General features: G+C 48.3%; 6 protein-coding genes across 6 annotated transcripts; 4 read left to right on the top strand and 2 right to left on the bottom strand.

The window, feature by feature from the left end:
• Window positions 1–119: 119 nt before the first annotated feature.
• On the bottom strand, window positions 120–762 carry N7471_010590 (uncharacterized protein; the record flags this gene model as incomplete). The annotated part of the gene is made up of 2 exons (XM_057283309.1): window positions 120–242; window positions 364–762. The coding sequence occupies 2 exons, from the start codon at window positions 760–762 to the stop codon at window positions 120–122; spliced, it is 522 nt and encodes a 173-aa protein (XP_057132288.1).
• Window positions 763–4,733: 3,971 nt separating this feature from the next.
• N7471_010591 (uncharacterized protein) lies at window positions 4,734–5,209 on the bottom strand (the record flags this gene model as incomplete). Its single annotated transcript, XM_057283310.1, has 2 exons — window positions 4,734–4,850; window positions 5,006–5,209. The coding sequence occupies 2 exons, from the start codon at window positions 5,207–5,209 to the stop codon at window positions 4,734–4,736; spliced, it is 321 nt and encodes a 106-aa protein (XP_057132289.1).
• Window positions 5,210–12,800: 7,591 nt separating this feature from the next.
• N7471_010592 (uncharacterized protein) lies at window positions 12,801–13,873 on the top strand (the record flags this gene model as incomplete). Its single annotated transcript, XM_057283311.1, is given in 2 exon segments — window positions 12,801–13,217; window positions 13,232–13,873. 2 exon segments carry the CDS (start codon window positions 12,801–12,803, stop codon window positions 13,871–13,873), a joined length of 1,059 nt encoding a protein of 352 aa, XP_057132290.1.
• Window positions 13,874–13,983: 110 nt separating this feature from the next.
• Window positions 13,984–14,253, top strand: N7471_010593 (uncharacterized protein; the record flags this gene model as incomplete). Its single annotated transcript, XM_057283312.1, has 1 exon — window positions 13,984–14,253. One exon carries the CDS (start codon window positions 13,984–13,986, stop codon window positions 14,251–14,253), a length of 270 nt encoding a protein of 89 aa, XP_057132291.1.
• Window positions 14,254–14,807: 554 nt separating this feature from the next.
• N7471_010594 (uncharacterized protein) lies at window positions 14,808–15,194 on the top strand (the record flags this gene model as incomplete). The annotated part of the gene is made up of 1 exon (XM_057283313.1): window positions 14,808–15,194. One exon carries the CDS (start codon window positions 14,808–14,810, stop codon window positions 15,192–15,194), a length of 387 nt encoding a protein of 128 aa, XP_057132292.1.
• Window positions 15,195–17,633: 2,439 nt separating this feature from the next.
• On the top strand, window positions 17,634–17,916 carry N7471_010595 (uncharacterized protein; the record flags this gene model as incomplete). Its single annotated transcript, XM_057283314.1, has 2 exons — window positions 17,634–17,678; window positions 17,737–17,916. The coding sequence occupies 2 exons, from the start codon at window positions 17,634–17,636 to the stop codon at window positions 17,914–17,916; spliced, it is 225 nt and encodes a 74-aa protein (XP_057132293.1).
• Window positions 17,917–18,055: the final 139 nt, after the last annotated feature.

Consider the following 18,055-nt stretch of genomic DNA (forward strand, 5'->3'; position numbering starts at 1 on the left):
AGAACGGAACTACCCCCAATGGGTGGTGCTCGCTGCCACCCCTTGCGTCAGACATGTCTGGCATGGTAAAGCAGCCATTTCCCCCTTCTGCGAAAAGAAGAGATGACCGTTGTAATGTGTTAATTGCATAGACAGCCCGCCGAGTCCGCATGGATCAGTTCTCCTCGGAACACAGCTGATGCTTCCTGACTCAGGCCGCCGAAGTTAAGAACCTCAAAGGAGTTGCAGCACAGATCGCTTGCCTGCGATCTAATGCGGGCTGTGTGACGGGTATTGAGATAAAAGCTCTTTTGTACGTATCAGCAATATGCCCTGTGTCATTATACGGAGTATATCGCCCATGTTTTTTGTTTCGTTGCTTACGTGGAAGACGTTCGAATCGGCACGTGCCTCGACAGTCATTTCGGCGCATGAGAAGGCCCCTAGCAAAATTCGGAGTCGCCATGACCCTGTCTGGCAAACGGCGAGGTTGTCAAACACAGCGAAACCATTCGCAGGTTGGTGGGGATGGAACTGCATATTAGAGGTCAAGCTTCCTTGTAGTCCCCCGCTTGTTTTTGCACCGTATTCGTCGACGAGAGACACATTGATGGCAAATGCTTGCGTTGGTGCCCTTGGGAGTCCCCTGGACTCTCCGAACATCACCATCACGGATACAGTAAAAGAATCACCATTTTGTATGATGGGAGGAGGCTCTCGTGTGAACCTGATAATGGTGTCATAGCCAGGCGAACCTCCTTGCTTTTCAACGGGCCCTAACATCATGTGTTGCTTTTCCTGTCTTCGGCTTATTTCCCGTGGAAACAATTATATAGGTTAAGTCTGATAGTGCAGAGGTGACTAATGGAAGGTGCAGATAGACAGCAACTAAGTGAACCTGTCTAAACGTATAACCATTGTATTCGTTGTCGGTCTTCGTCTTTGCTTTTGTAGGAAATCTATAAAATGTTGGGAGCCACCCCAAGCTCCCAGCATGGAGGAGGCATGTGGCTTTCTCATTTGTAGGTCTGTGCATCCCGTTCAAAATACTGCGTGCGTGGTAAGATTGTTTTTCTCTTTCAAATCCCGTTCAAACCCCGGCCCACGCATGCGACCTGTATAAAAAACATCGTGAATCTGGAATTTAGCCCCCAATCGCCCTTGAGGCTGATACGGTCACAGCCATATGCAGGATTGGTTAGATTGCTCCACCCCACATTTTTGTATAGTTAGCTGTTATTTCAAGGTAAGATGGGCTCTTCGGTTTGTTGAGGGGCCACTTTCTGCGGCCCCACAATCCGGCGAACCCAATTTCAAGCGCTTTTCCTATCACGAACATGTGGCAGGCCCGGAAAGGTAGCGTCGGTTGCAAATTGAGTTCCAGGCACATTGAGCGTTATGTTGCTTCTTTTAGTTGGACAGGCGAGGATGGGCGCGGCAAGGTATTGAGCCTCTTATCTCATTTTCGCCGATTACCCCCAAAATTGCTCGTTCCTGCCTTGACGCCTCTAAATACCGCACGCCCAGATAGCTTTCGGCCGTTGTTGCAGCAAACCTGACTCAGCCTGGTAGGAAGATAAAGAGCCGGTATAGGGGAAGGGAAGGGAGGGTCAGTGATGGTCGCAGCTGAAGATTGGGAGACTAAATTTGAGGGGGTTACAACGATGGCTCAAATGTTCAGCATTGATCAGCGGTGAATAAACGAGAAATGAAAGACCTACAGCTCACATCACCCATTTCAGGTGGAGCATGCTTGCTCTAGGGCGCTACCGATGCGCAACGCAAGGTCAAGCAAATGGAACAATGCCCGTTCCTCCGAAGCACGCGTACCTTGCTCCAAATTCTCTTTAATCATGCGAAGACAACGAGACATCCCCCTTGAAGTAGTGCCAACCAGAGTACACGAAGGAAAATGCAGGGGTCTGGTAAATGGGAATCGGTATTAAACAGTTGCAGTTTGCTCAAATAGACGTCATTTTTGGCGTTTGAAACAAAACACCCAGACCGAGGAAACCAATCGCTGCGTCTACTTGTTGAGGATGCGAAGAAAATATAAGGAGGTACGTGACAATACACCATGTACTGGTAAACTAAACCGGGGAGACAACTAGAATGAATAATCACTACCAAGCATGTTAGGTATCCAAGTGGCGTCTACGTGATACATTACCAAGCGGCTCGGATCGTTGAGTCTGGCTTGCAAGTGGAAAGCCGCTGGTGATCCCTCCTATTCAAGGACTACTCGCCGGCTGATAATGTGCAGGCCCTCGCAAGCTTGCTCGATCTCGCCGGCGTCTTCTCATCTACGGGCCCTGTTTGATTTGATCGGCCGTCGCTATGTTGCCCCACTCGGAATATCTCTCATCTTCATAGGAATGATAGTCAACAACATGGAATTTGGGTGTGAGATGCAAGGCCAAATCTAGCAGACGAAGGAAAAAGCAGTAAACACAGACATCTTCCTGAAACTATTACTTAAGACGTTAATCTCCCAACACACGAGGAAGGTATATCAGCCGGTGTCGATGCCAGAGAGCAGAAACAGAACCATCCAGGTTATCACGCCAGAAGGAGTACCACAAGTCCTCTCCTTAGCTCTGTAGAGGGCTGAAGAGGTTCGGCTTTTTGTAAAGCACCCTGCCGTGACCTTTTTGCCGTATTGTGTTTGCTATTACTCACTTCTCCGTTGAATCCGATCATGAGGAGTGAACCTGACGTAGGTTGTGGGTTGGCCCTCCCTGTTTACCCCACATTTTCATTGGCAAGAACCGTGCCTGGAGCCACAAAAGACAATTCAATGACTCGCAAGCCCCATGAAAACCGACCCTTCATAAGCCACGACTAATTGGATGTAGCAGTTTACCGAGGATGATGGTTGATCAATGAGCTAATAGCAAGTTGAAGAATCCACAGGTGCAGACATAGGCAAAAGGCCATGCGTTAAAGATAATGAAATAGGTAATAAAATAGCGGAACTATGCTGAAGGGATGAAGAACGGAAAAGAAGTTACTTTTATTGAGCCTGTAGGTCTGACATAACCAGCGAAGTTGAATTCCTTGATGGAAGCGAAAGCAGAGCCCAGGAAAGGCGGTGATGCATGGGTGTTCGATCGAGGATGGGTAAAATGAATGCATCGACTTCCAAATTTTAACCGAGAGCTGGACTCTGGTACTGTACATTAGAGATCAGATGGCGCTGATCATTGAAAGAGAGAGTCTCCTGCCTCCACGACACCGAGGGTTATAATCATCAATCCTAGTCGTTGACCTAGCATGATTCAGCTCTTCCGTTTCAATGTGGCGCCGTGGACAGCGAGCTTTCATGCAAATATCGATCAGATCCGAAAACGGAGTACAGGTATTTGATGAACCCCAAGAGATGCGATTATTCGCTTGGTATAGCCTCAATAGAATTGTTGTCTTGTTGTTGCTGGGTGAGCTCACTGCCACAGATATCCCTGGTAGCGTACCCGCTCGGGATCACTCATACTCATATATGTCCCGCTTGTCGTTGACATCATACTACTTGCACTGGCCGCGCTTCTTGGACTGAGGACCATACGGGATGCTTTTCGGGTAGGGTGTAACCGGCCCTTACATTTTTTACCAAAATTACAGACCCTCGCATAGCGAGGGTCCGCCATCCATACCGTACATCCCATCCAAACCGTAGATTTTTTATACATTTTACTTTGACTACCATTTAGTATACCACCACGTAGTAAATTAATTAATTTAAAATTGTAAATAAATCAATTAACCAAATTGCTACTAGTATACAATATTAGATCAATTTCCCCTGCGTTTTTTCGCTCGTCCATGCTTCCTAATTTCGACCAACACCTTCTTCCACTTCCGCTTCGTTTTTTCTTGATCGGCTTTCTCAGTCAATTTATATTCTTTTCGCTTCATTTCTTTGACTTGGGATGAACTGATAATGCCAGTTACCTGAGTATAGCGTCGAGAAGCATCATACCGGGCGTGGCGAGCACCCATAACAGCTTGTGTTGAATCGAATTCCCGCTGTAGCTGGAGAGCTAACATAGCCTGCGCTTCAGCAGGTATGTGACGCGAAATGTATGTCAATTGTTGAATATATAGTACCTTTGTCGGAACTAAAAACCAGACTGATATGGATCTCGGAGGTTGTCGCTTTTCTCAAACATAGCTGACATGAACTCAGGAATCTTGTTCTGCGAGATTATTTGATCAGACCGCATAATAGACACAGCACTTTTCAGCAGTTCAAAGCTTACCGAGGAGGGGTGACTACAGAAATACTGACACGCAGACGTCATTGATACAGATCATGCTCATTGATCTCCTGCCAGACTTGATTTAAGCTCCTACTAGATAAACCCACTTTCCCGTGGTGTCACCAGCCTCCAAAACAGGCCTTGAGAAGATAGAATGGAGTTTATCATAACGTCGAAATTGCCTGTGTGGTACAATCTCCTAGAGCATTGTTCTAGGAGTGATATTGAGCCCTGCCGGGCCATTCCATAATGGAATTTCCATTATGGTGAAAACCTCTACTCGGCTCGTTCGAAGCCATCATCACCGGCTAGTTCGTTGAATTTGGGCTTCTTACAGCGGTACGAATTCCAACAAAGAAACACTCAGCCGCCTCCGGAAACATGGGCGCCAATATAGTGAAAGTCATTGCAACCATCCCCATGGGAGAGGCTAACAGGTTTTGAGAGCTAACAATACTCTGTGCTCTACCCCAAACTCATTACAGGTAAGACGTCATATTACGGAAACATGCCACCCCAAGCTGCTTTATGAATCTCCTCTTTCTTAAGAAGATCATCCGGAACGGATCCCTTAACGTAAGATTTGGCTTTCATGTAGAAAAGGCTTCGAGCCATCTGTATAACAGACAAAGTGGTTTCTTTTGACACCCGACAGGTCATGTCGCTATCCCTGCTTCTGTAATGTTCTAAATCATTCTTGTTTTAGCATTGAGAAATGGTTCAATCACGAGTTATATTAATGGTAACACACCATCAAGGCGACAATGTACCCGCCCAATCGCCATATCAAGCTCTACCGACTTCAACCACCATTCTGGAAACGTCGAGATGCCCTGCTCGGTGTGCTGCTGAGAACGAGAATCTGTCCAAGATTCGCCTTCACCTTGGGCCTTGGCTCGTTCCCCCTTTAATCTCTGTAGCTCATTTTCCAGATCTGCTATCCTCAGAATTCTTTGTCGATCGATATCCGCCATATCAATTTGAGCCCTAGAGTTTGGTGAGGAAAGATACGACGTAGGAGATAGACCATGAAGGCACAGTCAGGAGTCTTTGAGTACTGTGTCCAGGGGTATCCCTCGTGTTTGTATTTATAGTCCTTGATGAGCACATACACTGTACGTGCCACCACGGCACGTCTAGGTATCGTTTTGTGTGCCACACCGCCATTTTGATCACAAAGTCTCCGACCTCTGATTCGCCGTAAGTCTTGACTCATAACACCATTGGACTGATGGTATTGATACAGGTCACATAATCTACTCTGGTCAAAGTCCAGTAAAACCGTATCGCCCGCGCCTAGACATGACTTCAAAGAACTCTGCACCTAAAACATCAGGTAAGACAGTCGTGAAAAATAGCCTTGCTTCAGTCATTTGAGATAGTGAAAACCGCTCAGCATTCATGTTGACGCAGTTTCATAATACTTAATAATTACCTTGTTCCGTCCAAGACTTCTGTATTTAGAGAAGTCTTAAAAGATAGACGCCTAGACCGGATTTGTGCAGGGAAACAGAAAAAGATCCTTGCACAATGTGGTGGGTCTGTGAGCAAGGTGGGCAAGAAAATATCTCTCTGCGTGAAAGAATTCCTGAAGAGGATGGTGGGCTCCAGTCAAATCCTTCGATGCACCTAGACCATAGATTGGCGTGACCCTTGACCAATAGGAGCGTCAAACACACGTCTGAGACCGAGTCATCTCGCTAAGGACCACTCATTACAGCTGACTAATGCCGCTCGGGGACTCGTGGGGTCCCATAATGCATTCGGTTGCGCAATGCTGGGCTATGGGAGATCTGGAAAAGGGGGAGAAGAATCCACAGGAGCTGAACGCGGTGCCTGTCAGTGAGCGGATTTACTGCGTAAGCCCAAACGGTTGACCGGGATGATTGGGACAAGGCTCCTGTCGTTGTTTGCGGAATGAACAGGATGTGACACAATACACAGTTCCTGCGCTAATAGCAATGGTGTGTTAGTGTTATAAATGCTTGAATTTAGTTTTCTGGCAAAGGTAACACAAGGTCACCTTGCTACACCGGCAGCAGAGGTAGATATCGAGAGATTGTTCAATGGTGGGAGAGATGTGCTGGGGATTCGACGTTTCTCCATGAAAGGTAGGACCCTTGGGACCTTATTAAGGCTGAAAGATGCTGCACGTTGGAAGTCTTCATAATTATACAGTAGTAGTTTTTGGGGCATACAGGTGTTTGATATTCTAGACTATATTTGCAGAAGCATTCTTGTAGGGGCCGGGCATCTCGAAAACTCGTTCCACAGACCCTTTTTCCTAAAAAGGCTAGATATTAGTTCGCGAACCTGTTCGAAATTCGCGAATTTTGACGAATCGAATCGGCCATAGATTCGAGGCCCCGAAACCAAGGTTCGAATTCGATTCGATTCGCCGAAATTCGCGAACTTCGAACAGTTCGAAAATTCGTGCGGAGCGGTACTTACTGTTGTAGTTCAGAGGTATATGAATTAATTGTTTTCTCAAAGGGGGACACGAGGCTATATTTATATACACAGTGAAGGCATCTACTTGCATCATGTATCTCTTCCACGTAGAAAGAACTGGAAGCTTCTTGATCTGCAACAGCCTCATATCACAACATTCCCCCTCAGGATCGCTTTGATGGCAAGGCGATACTGGATCAACGCTGTGCAGGCAAGCCTTAGTAAAACCACTCAAAAACCTTCGAGGAAAAATAAAGTGGAAAGAGCGCCTGCGCTGTCACGTTTGTTGCCTCCGAGTCTCCGAGGCTTCGATTCCTAGGAGACTACAGAATTTGGCAAAAGCCGTAGGTCCCAACGGTTTCGTGAGACCGTCAGCGGCCTGTTCCTCAGTAGGAACATATTGAAGACCAATCTCGCCAGCATTGAGTACTGCTCGCTGATAATGGAATTTCACGTTGAAATGTTTGGTCCGTTTGTGGAACTCGGGATTGCGCGAGAGGGTCATAGCGGACTGATTGTCAGCCATGATGTTGGTGACCGGGGACCGATACAATTGTGTTTCGGCCAGGAAGGTGCGGAGCCACTGCAGATGCAGAATGGCATTGTATTGTCCAATGTACTCGGCATGAGTTGTAGACGTGGCCACTTCCCCCTGTCTCTTGGATGACCAGGAGACTGGTGCGCCTGCAAGTTGGAAAACATAGCCAGACGTGGAGTATGCCCCATCAGTGACGATAGAGCCACCGAAGTCGGCATCTGGGTATCTGATCAACTGACCACTGCGGTATGTAATGCGAACGAATTGCGTAGATTTGACATAGCGAAGCAATCTCTGCAGGGCGACCTGGTGGTGCGATTGTGGCTGAGACGTGAAGCGACTCAACGTGCCCAGCGCAAACGCAATATCCGGCCGCGTTCCGACCATCAGATACATCAATGAACCGATGGCGGTTGCGTATCGTGCTTTTGTTTCCTCGTCCGGAGGTTCTTCGTCTGGACGGCGATTCAAGTCTTGCTTGGGATTCATAGGGGTAGATTTCGCCTGGCAGGTTTCCATGCTAAAGTCGGAAAGAACCTTTTGGATATACTGTTGTTGGTGAATGGAAACGGCTCCGTCGGCATGGTAGTCGAATTGGATCCCGATGAACGAACGTGGGGTTCCAAGGTCGTTCAATCGGAACTCTCTTTCCAATGCTCGTTGCACTTCGTCTATCTCGTGCGAGTTTGCTGCAGCAACGAGAAAGTCATCGACGTAGACACAGATCACGCAATTGGATTTGTAGAACACGCAGTTGTCCGATTGTGCCATAGTGAAGCCATGAGCGGCCAGCACGCGGTGGACGCATTGGTACCAAATCCGCGGGGCCTGCTTGAGACCATACAAAGAGCGGCGAAGCCGGCATATATAGCCTGGCTCTTCGAAGCCTTCGGGCAATTCCATGTAGATGGACGAGTCTACGTCACCATGTAAGAATGCAGTGACCGCATCAAATTGGTGAAGCTTCCATCCGCGCAATACGGCGCTGGCGATGATGCAGCGGACCGAGTCCATCCGTGACACCGCAGCCAATGTTTCATGGTAGTCGATGCCATGCTTCTGCCGGTAGCCTTTGATGACCAGTCGCGCTTTGCGCGTTCCGTTGGCTTTGGTCTTGAAGACCCATTTGCAGCCAATCACATGATCTCCGGCTGGTACGTCCTCTCGCAGAACCTTTTCCCATGTTCCGTGCTCGAGAAGAGACGCATATTCTTTCTGGATCGCTGCCCACCATTCCAGTTGATTCGGGCCCGACACGGCCTCGTGAAAAGTCGATGGATCGACTGTGCTCGCAGATGCGGTATTCAGTGCGCCTGCGGTGTACACCTTGCCAAGTGATTCCAGTAAGCGCCGTGAGGGTCTTCTTCTGCGGCCATAGATGGAATAGCCGAGATCCTGTGTGGACTCTGCTTCCTGTTCGATTGGATTGACCGGTGGAAGTGTTTCCTCCGGATGCTGAGATGGCGTTGTCAGTCGTTCAGCCAAGTCCGGAGGCGATGCAGGTGGCGTAGGCAATGCGCTAGATGGAGGTGGCACCGCTGGTGGAAAGACAGGTGATGGAGGAGCGTTGTCCGGGAGGTCGTTGCCTGTTTCCCCCTCGATGAGTGGCGCCACAGGGGTCCTCTCCTCGAACTCGACATCACGGGAAAAGACTGTCTTCCCTGAATGAATTTCATACAGCTTGTACTGGTTTGGTTCACAATAACCTAGCAATCGGCACTCGGATGATCGGGGTCCGAGTTTCGCTCGATGCTCTTTCGGGATCAATACCCAGGCACGGGAGCCAATGCGTCGTAGATGCGACAGCTGAGGCGGCTTCCCGTGTAAAATTTCAAACGGCGTCTTCTTCTGCAAAATTGATGCTGGCGCGCGCAGCTTCAGATAGACCACCGTGTCCAAGAGCTCGGTCCACCAGGAAGGAGGAAGTTTCGCATCAGACAAGAGCGTGTTGATCCGCTCCCGGATAGTGCGATTCGTGCGTTCTGCCAGTCCATTCTGCCCTTTGCAGTATGGCGGCGAGGTGTCAAACTCGACTCCCTGGGTCTCGAGGTGTGTTCCGATCGGCAGGTATTCTCTCCCATTGTCGGTGAGGAACCTCTTGATCTGGGCGCCGAACTGTCGGTGCACCAAGGCCTCAAAATGTCGGAACTTCTGGAGCGCTTCATGCTTCCATCTCATGGCATAGGCCCACGAGCCACGAGAATAATCGTCAGTAAAGGTGATCACGTACCTGGAGCCATCTTTGGCAATCGGCATCTCCATGATGTCCGAATGGATCATTTCAAAAATTCTCGACGAATGCAGACGTGGCCGTCTTGCACGGGAGTTCCTCTTCTGATGCTGCTTACCCGGCATACACGCCGGGCACTGCGGCGTTGCCAGCAGCTGCGCCTGCGTCAGCGGTCGGTACGGAGTGCCGGTCTGCCCGGAGGACCACCCTCAAGTCTCCCCGGTTCAGATGTCCCATCCGAGCGTGCCACAACGCTTCGGAGGCCTGGTCCACTCCTTTGCACGCATCTTCTTCGAGTATCACAGCTTCACCACCGAGTTCAGAGGTTGACGTTGCGCATTCTGCGTCACTTGACTCCTGAGGGTCGTCGACGTCCATGGCCACCGCCCGCGGTTCCAGGGAATCTGCATGGCCATGGGTCGCCGGCGCCCTCGCCAGTTGGACTCGCTCTCGAGATCTTCTGCTCACATGGCACCGCAGGATCAGTAGATCCTCCTCCGCATGGTAGGCGGTCCCCACGGTCCGTCCTCGGCGTTGCACAAAGACATTCTATGGGTGCGCCACCACCGAGTAGCGGTCTCGCAACAGCTTCGGCACGCTGATCAGGTTCATCCCGACGCGTGGCGCGAAGTATACATTCTTTAACACCAGGGGTTGGTTGAACTTCCCCCGGAGCGTGAGCTTCACCGTACCAATCCCTTCGGCTTCCACTGGATCGCCCGCCGTGTCCAGCATCTCGCGGTGGGGCCGCAAACTGCTGAAGCAGTTTCGATCCCAGCAGATGTGGCTGGTGGCGGCCGAGTCCAGGATCCACCGGGGTTGCGGTGCGTGGGTATAAAGGGTCGTCACCCTCGCCCTCACGATATTGATCCTCGGTCTCTTGGAAGTCGGCGGGCCCTGCCGATCTTCCATCTGGCTTGATGGTATACTTTGTAAATTGTTTCTTGGTGAGCCGGAAACACTCCGTTCAGTCTTCAGGGCATGGTCCCTGGACGACTGTAATTCTCGCTGTTTCTTCCAGCATTGCGCGACCACGTGGCCGCGCTTCTTGCAATAGTTGCATTTCTTGGCAGTCTGTTGCACCGTATTGACTGACGGGCCAGATGCTGCCTGCGGGGGTGTTGGAGCCTCTTTTCTCCGCACCGTCTGCTCAGCATTAGACAGACGGTTTCCGATCGTTGTCGGATTCACCGGATCCTTGTCATTTTGAATGGCATCCACTACCAGGATGTATTCCGGTCCGATCTGCGTCAGCAAGATCGCAATGTGTGCTCGATCGCCAATCGATCCAGGCGCGATGGCATTCAACCGATGTACGAGCAACCGTACACGATCAACGAATTCGTGCGCACTGCCGCAGCGCTCGCCGGTTGTTTCGCGAAGCTGGGCGAACAGCTCGCAAAACGTGGCGAGTTCCATTCGCCGGTATCGTTCTTCGAGTTCATTCCAGAGGTCGCGAGACGTCTCAAGTCCTGCGACATGAATGCTGATTTGGGGGGACAGGTACCGGAAGATGGTGTGGTAGGCCTCGGCTTCGCGGCGCGACCATTCACGGTGGCGCTCGAATGCCTGGACCTCCACTTCGAGGCGCGCTTCAATGGCTCGCTGCCTCACCGCCCCATTGAGGTGGGGCTCCACCAAGGGGTGGATGTCCACCGTGATAGGTTTGGCGTACTTGAATAGACAGTCGGGACGCTGAAGGTCGCCCGACACGACATCCCAGACCTGCCTCGCTTTCAGGTAGGAAGTCGAGACGTTTCCAGGTCGCGAAGTTGTCGCTTCCTGTCAAGGGCTCGATGGCCGTGATGACTCGGTCGGGCGAGTCGTGGACTAGAGCAGACATAGTGAGGATAGTTAAAGCGGGGTAGATATATACTCAAGATAGTCAGGATGATTCTCAGATGAGGAGAGACGGCACCCGAGATTTTGCTCCCGGGCTCATAACCTGTTGTAGTTCATAGGTATAAATTAATTGTTTTCTCAGAGGGAGACATGGGGCTATATATATATACACAGTGAAGGCATCTACTTGCATCATGTATTTCTTCCACGCAGAAAGAACTGGAAGCTTCTTGATCTGCAACAGCCTCATATCACAACAATAGGCAGTGATTATAGTTCTGTGGTGTATTTTTTGTTTTCGCTGACCCTTGTTCACAAAGTCGCACTAGAGCAACATCCTATATTATTATTTTAAAATTCGATGGTATTTAATTTCAGAGCCAGAGGATACCCCAGGCGTCTTTATTTACGATATTATTGTTATTTGATAGATTTATCTTCAATTACGGCGAAGGTATCTTTGTCAAGTTTCGGCACACCGCCTTATTTCGGCGCCTCATTTACACGTCAGTCAGGAGTGTCATAGTCTGTAATTGTCTAGGCTCGGCTCAAGGTTTTTGGATGTCTCTAAAAACCCTCGCGGGATTGAAGGGCCGCAGTCTAGTTTTGGACGACCATCTGGAGAGAATATTCTGAAAAGTGAACGCCTGACTGCGAGCACGGTTGTATAGATACGTAAAATGCTGCTTCCCAATAACCGTGCCAAGCGCCCAACACACCGCTGTGTATTGGGCGCTTGGCACGGTTGAGGGTCAAAAACATGCTGGGTCGAATACAGACTTAGGGTTTTAATTCCAAATTTTTGATCGGCCACCACACCTTTTATGGCTGAATTAAATACTCCAAAATTTGAGGACCATAATCTCCGAGGCGTAACTTAGAATTGTACAAACTTTGAGTTCAATCCTCGTACGAAAAGTAATTCCAGTCTACTCATGAAAAGTAATTCCAGTCTACTTACTCATGGCCCCACTTTTTCCCTCCATAGTTAAGCCAAAGTCCTAACTAATTCCAGTCTACTATATTGCGCCCACCCACCCCCATGGGGATAGTGGTGGAATTTCCCCCAAATTAAACTGGACGACAGCTGGGACGTCTAATTACCCCTGAATCTCATCTTAGCCCCGTATTCATCTAATTAGATCTTGGACTGATCAATTTGTTAACCCCAATGTTGATGTTATGGGTGGGCTCTGAACCCTCCAACGGTCGGTTTTGGCCACGCCTCCTATCTCCTTGATCCTTGTCGCCGTCTACTGTCAGCCTTAGCTATACCACGGTTATCCCCAGACCCACGTTGGTATGACTATGGGAGTCGGACCACTGGCAGCGGATCATTTTTGACAATGTGGAGAATAATTACGAGCAATTCACTTGTTTCGTCTGCTCATACGAATCAAGAGTGTACGAGATGCGACTACGGACGACGTCGACTTTGACCCGTCACACCCTCAAAGCAATACCCATGTGCAACGTCTGCCTCGCGCCTCATCTCAGGTCAGCAATGTCACCGTTAACGGACAGCTCACTGAATTCCAAGCCTCGGGGGACGCCGTTCCGGGAGGCCACCCCAAAACCGCGTCAAATACGAATGACTTATGTAGCGGAGATACTACTCGGATTATTTGTTCCTTGGGGCCAGTTACCAGCGCTTTTTCAAGAGCACGCTAACGATGTGCCGACGAAGCGCGATGCCTGCTCCCACATATGGAAAATTGTAGAGCTGACGCTCACCCCGCATATTCGAGGATTTGCAGCAAATATTGAGCTCCTGCGGCAGTCTAGGGAAGACAGTCTAGCTGATGCGAAACTTCATGAAGCGCCAGTTCGCGTTGATAGTTCATTTGACCGCGATATTGATGAGCTCAGAATAGACAACTTTGACTCCGATGCTGACGATTCTCTTGCGGACCTGGATGAAGTATTAGCATCGAGAGTCTGATCGCGGCCTATCACACCATCGCTAAAAGTTGGGACCGTGAAACGCTTCTTGCTGGGCGACGCATCCCTTCCTTGATACACGCAACAACTATCAATCGAGGACCGCCGCTGCATAACCTTCTGCCTCTCAGCGAGTTTGAGATCCCTGCGTACAGGGCCTCTGGCCTCGCCTTCTTCCCGCCATCCACTTTACAGCAATGGGAGTCTCGACTCAAAAAACAGGCTAAGTTTGGTGAACATGGAGCTGTACATAGTGGAGAGCTTGAAGGGGACTATGAACTGGACGGCTTTAGTTTGGACATTGGCGATGCTATCTTGGAGCCTATGCTTAATGAGCCGGAAGTGATCCCTACCCTGGCTGACCAGAAGTCCTATGTACAGGACAGTTCCACGCCTACCTCTCTAACTTTACTTGTCACCGAAAGTATGCCCTTGAATGCTAAACAGCGCCTGGTTGTCAGAAAGGTGTTAAGCGAAGCACTGGACTGGGCGAACCATCCTTACGATGCTTTGAAACGACATCAAACGCTTCTTTATGTTGGGGGTGAAGGAGGCGTGGGTAAAAGCGGAGTCCACCAAAGGCCACTAGACTCCATACACTGCTTTGTTCCATTGCGCGAGGATTGGCATTGGTAAACAAAGCCTACGGGGTTTGCACACCCAGTATTATTTGCTCACTCTAATCTAAAAGGAATGTGTGGTGCAGGATACATGTATTTTAAAGAAAAGACGAGTCGATGTTTATCATGTGTTGCCAGCATCTTTCCCAGAAAGGTGCCAAGTACACTTGGCATAGCGAGCTCGTATCTTATAACATCATATCGGCAGAGCAGGGTCACTATGAAATAGTTGAGCATCTCCTGGGGTATGGCGCAGATAACAATGGCCCACCTGTCACGACGTCTGGCCGAACAGCTCTTCAGGCTGCGGTCAATAAGGGTTATCGTGATATCGAGCGCATGCTTCTCTCCTATCTTGTCGAAGGACATGCTCAGCCGACTCCTTATCTCAGCTAGATAACGACAGTATATTAGCACACTTACCTAAGGACCATCCATCTCGTGTGACTTTCTCTTTTACGGCACATGAAACATATCGGGGACTTTCAAAGGACCAATTGTTGAGAATCTACAACAGTTTGTATACAGTGTTTTGGCCCTTGGGTTGTTTTCTAATGCTTCGAAGTGTATTTAGAGATCTATATTTCAAGTAAATCTAACATTCGTTACATACATTATTACTACGCAGTCATCAATTTATGGATGAGGACAACATCTCAAAATGATGATAATTATATATATATTCTTTTTTTCATTTTTAGGTCACACCCTTATATATGGGTCATATTTTATATATATATATATATATATATAAATATATATTTTAATTATTTGTCATTTTCATGAAATATGTAATTATATATACGATATCTAATAATAACTAACATAAATTATTAGAATATGTATATATATAATGGAAAACTTGCAAACGTCCGTCAGTTCCGCTTGGATATTTCACCACCCATATTGGAAGAAAAACGTTCCCCATCGACTAGCCCCGCTAAGCCAAAATGTACTTCAAACTATCAAATTCGGTTCTCGCATTTATCTTTTCCCTAAACATCGCTGCTGTGGTGCATGGAGCTACTACTGCCGGTATGTCGAACTCTAGATCCAAAAATATGTACCACATTGTGGTCTACCAAAACGCCAGGTGTACCGGAGAGGCTATTACATACTCTGGTGACTCTGGGGATTGCTTCGACGGATTGGGCAGCGGCGGTTCGGGACTTCAACTCTTGGCATTGGAGAATGGCGGGAAGCTTGTCTTCTACGGTCAACCCGGATGTCCAGATAATGAGCAAGTCGCCGCCAGGTTCATCCACGCAAATCAGACTGGCCTTGGCTGCAAGCCGTTGAGCGGAAACCCCGTGTCATTTAAGTTTTTGGGCGCCTAGAGTTTCAGATAGCAGCTACGTCGGGCTGTACTTTATAGAGAGCGAATAGAAGCAGAATTAAGCTAGACTATGGCCGCTTTGAGAAGGTTGTTCACAATGTTTTCCCAAAGTTATGGCTGTTGAGAGGGAAGAATTGTAGGCTGCTACAACCTACCGGGTGGAACGTCGGGAATAGAGTTAGGTTGGATTAGGCTATGTTGGTAATAGCTAGAAACGCATCGCAGACGTCAGAGCCGCACTAGATGTAGCCGGTGCTGGAACCGACGTTGAGACAGTTGCTGTGGTGGCACCACAAGTTAGGCTATACGAAGACACGGTCGTTAAAACAGAGCCTACTTGATGGTTAGTAGAATATAAATCTGTCAGGTTTCCACATAGTCCTTTCAATTGACGCTGCCTTAGTCTCGCCGGATTCAGTGGGACACGAGCATTTAATATAGTTTAAAGGCCTCGAGTTCCCTTTATATACCGTCCCATCAATATCCTCATCTGCGCCAGCTTGCTCGAAGCAATTTGTGCAGGCAGCTCCTCCGCTTCATATTCAACATTAATGGTTTGGTCATTCTGCACAAGGTAACAGAGAAGAAGAATGATCTGGAACTTACCCATTCTGGAACAAAAGCTCGCCATCATCATTTCGAAGACAATCACTCTGGTTTAGGGAAGACGTGTAAACAACACCTCCGTTGTCGAAGTCCTGGCATGAATATGTCAAAACTCGAGAATCGGAGCCAAAACTGTACCAGCAGTTGTCGGCACCTGCCCACACCGACGACAAAATGAAAAGCGCGAAACTAAGGTGAGCAAACTGAATGTGGAAGGGCTAGATGAGGTGATATAACGTCCATCCCTTCGGAACCGCTTCCCGCCATGACCGCTCGTAACTAAGATACTTTGGAAGACAACCCAAAGACTCTAGCACTATATGCTGTCAGAGCTTTGCAATAAAACCCTAATAATATTGCCATTTTCTCCTTTATTTGCTACGTCTGATTTTATAGAAAATTACATTTAGTTTGGTGTTTATTTCACCGTAGAAACCTCTGCCGTCCCATGCAAAGCTTTGGGTGGCAAATTCTGCTATCTAGCAGTAGTTCATAACCAGCCAGTAGTCAGAAGGAAAACTGTCAGGATGAGGAATTGATGTACTGGCTAGTACTGAACATGTCCAATAGAATCAGGTGATTGATTGTAGGTCTTAAGATCGGTTGAACGATCTCAGGGGACTATACAAATAAGCTTCGGCGTGTTACAACACCGTACTTCCGAATGTGCCCGGAATACCGTACAAATACTAGGGGGAATTGGGTTAACGATGAATAAGCCTGTCCCAAAGGGTCCTAGTGGTATTTGACCACTCCCTCAGTTCGTCAAAATTTAATAAATTACATAGGGTTATAGGGAAAGGGTGGTGTTAACGCCCATCTCAGATATATATTTTGAACTTCAAGTTCATAAAATTCACCATTTTTATATTTTCTCCACTTTACCTAGTTAGATTTGAATTAAATTAGAAGTTTAGATATATTAGATCTATATCTATATATATCCTTTATACTAAACCTATTAAGTTAGTAGAAAATAGCTAATACAGAGAATAAAAGAGCATAAAATTATGAAAAGTTGGGTTTTACTGGGGCCCCAATGGGGCCCCAGCCTGGGTCCTGGGTTGGGTCCGGGTCCGGGTTGGATATCTCGACCCAGACCTAGGTTGTGCGATAGACTAGGCACGATTACCTGGTCTGCGGCCGTTACGGAGTACACTACCGACCGATAGAGCACAACCATTCGAAAGGAATCAGATGATTGGACCTGAATGACGGATTGGGCACGGATGCTGCAACCGGAGGTCCATGTATGTTCTGATGCCTGCACAATCGACAGGGGTATCTCGAAAAGTGCGACTTTTAGCGCCAGGCATCCACCGGCCTTCATCCGAAGAAAAGTCACCTCACAGATGTCAGTTCATCACTCAAACTTTTTGTTCTGACCCCTACGAGCTGGAATTGCTATGTCAATTGCGAACTAAGGGAAATTGAGTACGTGCAAAGAGTCTTGTAGACAATTTCTTTCGAGAAATTGGAAATAATGTTCGATTGCGAGTGATGAGGGCTCGGTATATGTATGTTGTATGCAGCCCCAGGCCCAAATGTGACACCTGGAGTACGAAATCCCAGAGGTCAAGTTTCTAGCGTCCTGTTCCTAGAAGCCGAGTTGGATAGCCAATGGGAATTGGTGTCTCGGACATCTTCGAAATTACATTTCCCCGTTTTGTTTTCACATTAGGGCTTTTATACATAAGTACGAGGTAACTAGAATGGGCTAGATTTTACTTGAAATTTTGAAATATACATCATCATTCCACTATCTTTCTTCTTTCTCGGGGTATTGCTTCACTTACCTTATCTCATTCTGAAACTGCGAGTCATGCCAGCAACAATGATCCAATCGGGACTTCCGCCTTGGCGGCGGTGTGGCCCCCTCGTAAGGAAATTTGCAGACCACTATCTATTTGTGATTTGTGTCACATCGCAAAGCCTAGGCCTTGAATCCTTCGGCTGTTCAGAGGCAGCCTCTTCGCCGATCGTACCAGAGCGTGGAGCGCGGCGAACAAAACCGTCGACCGATCCTCGGCTTGCAATTTGCACAGTTCCCGATCCTACTCAACTTGGGGATTGTGGACACGTCCAAGGAGGATGTCATTTTGCGGCGACGCGTATAGCAAAGTGAGTTACAAAAACCGCATCAACAGGTCATTATTCTAGCTTCAACTGGCGTAACTGGAGAGGATGCGCTCGCTGTGTCATCGCCATGGGAACGCTGGTTCTCTGACGCCACGTTACCCAACCGGAGAAGTGGCG

Source organism: Penicillium samsonianum (assembly GCF_028829775.1).
Source record: "Penicillium samsonianum strain IBT 33392 chromosome Unknown utg000006l_segment0_segment0, whole genome shotgun sequence".
NCBI lineage: Eukaryota > Fungi > Ascomycota > Eurotiomycetes > Eurotiales > Aspergillaceae > Penicillium > Penicillium samsonianum.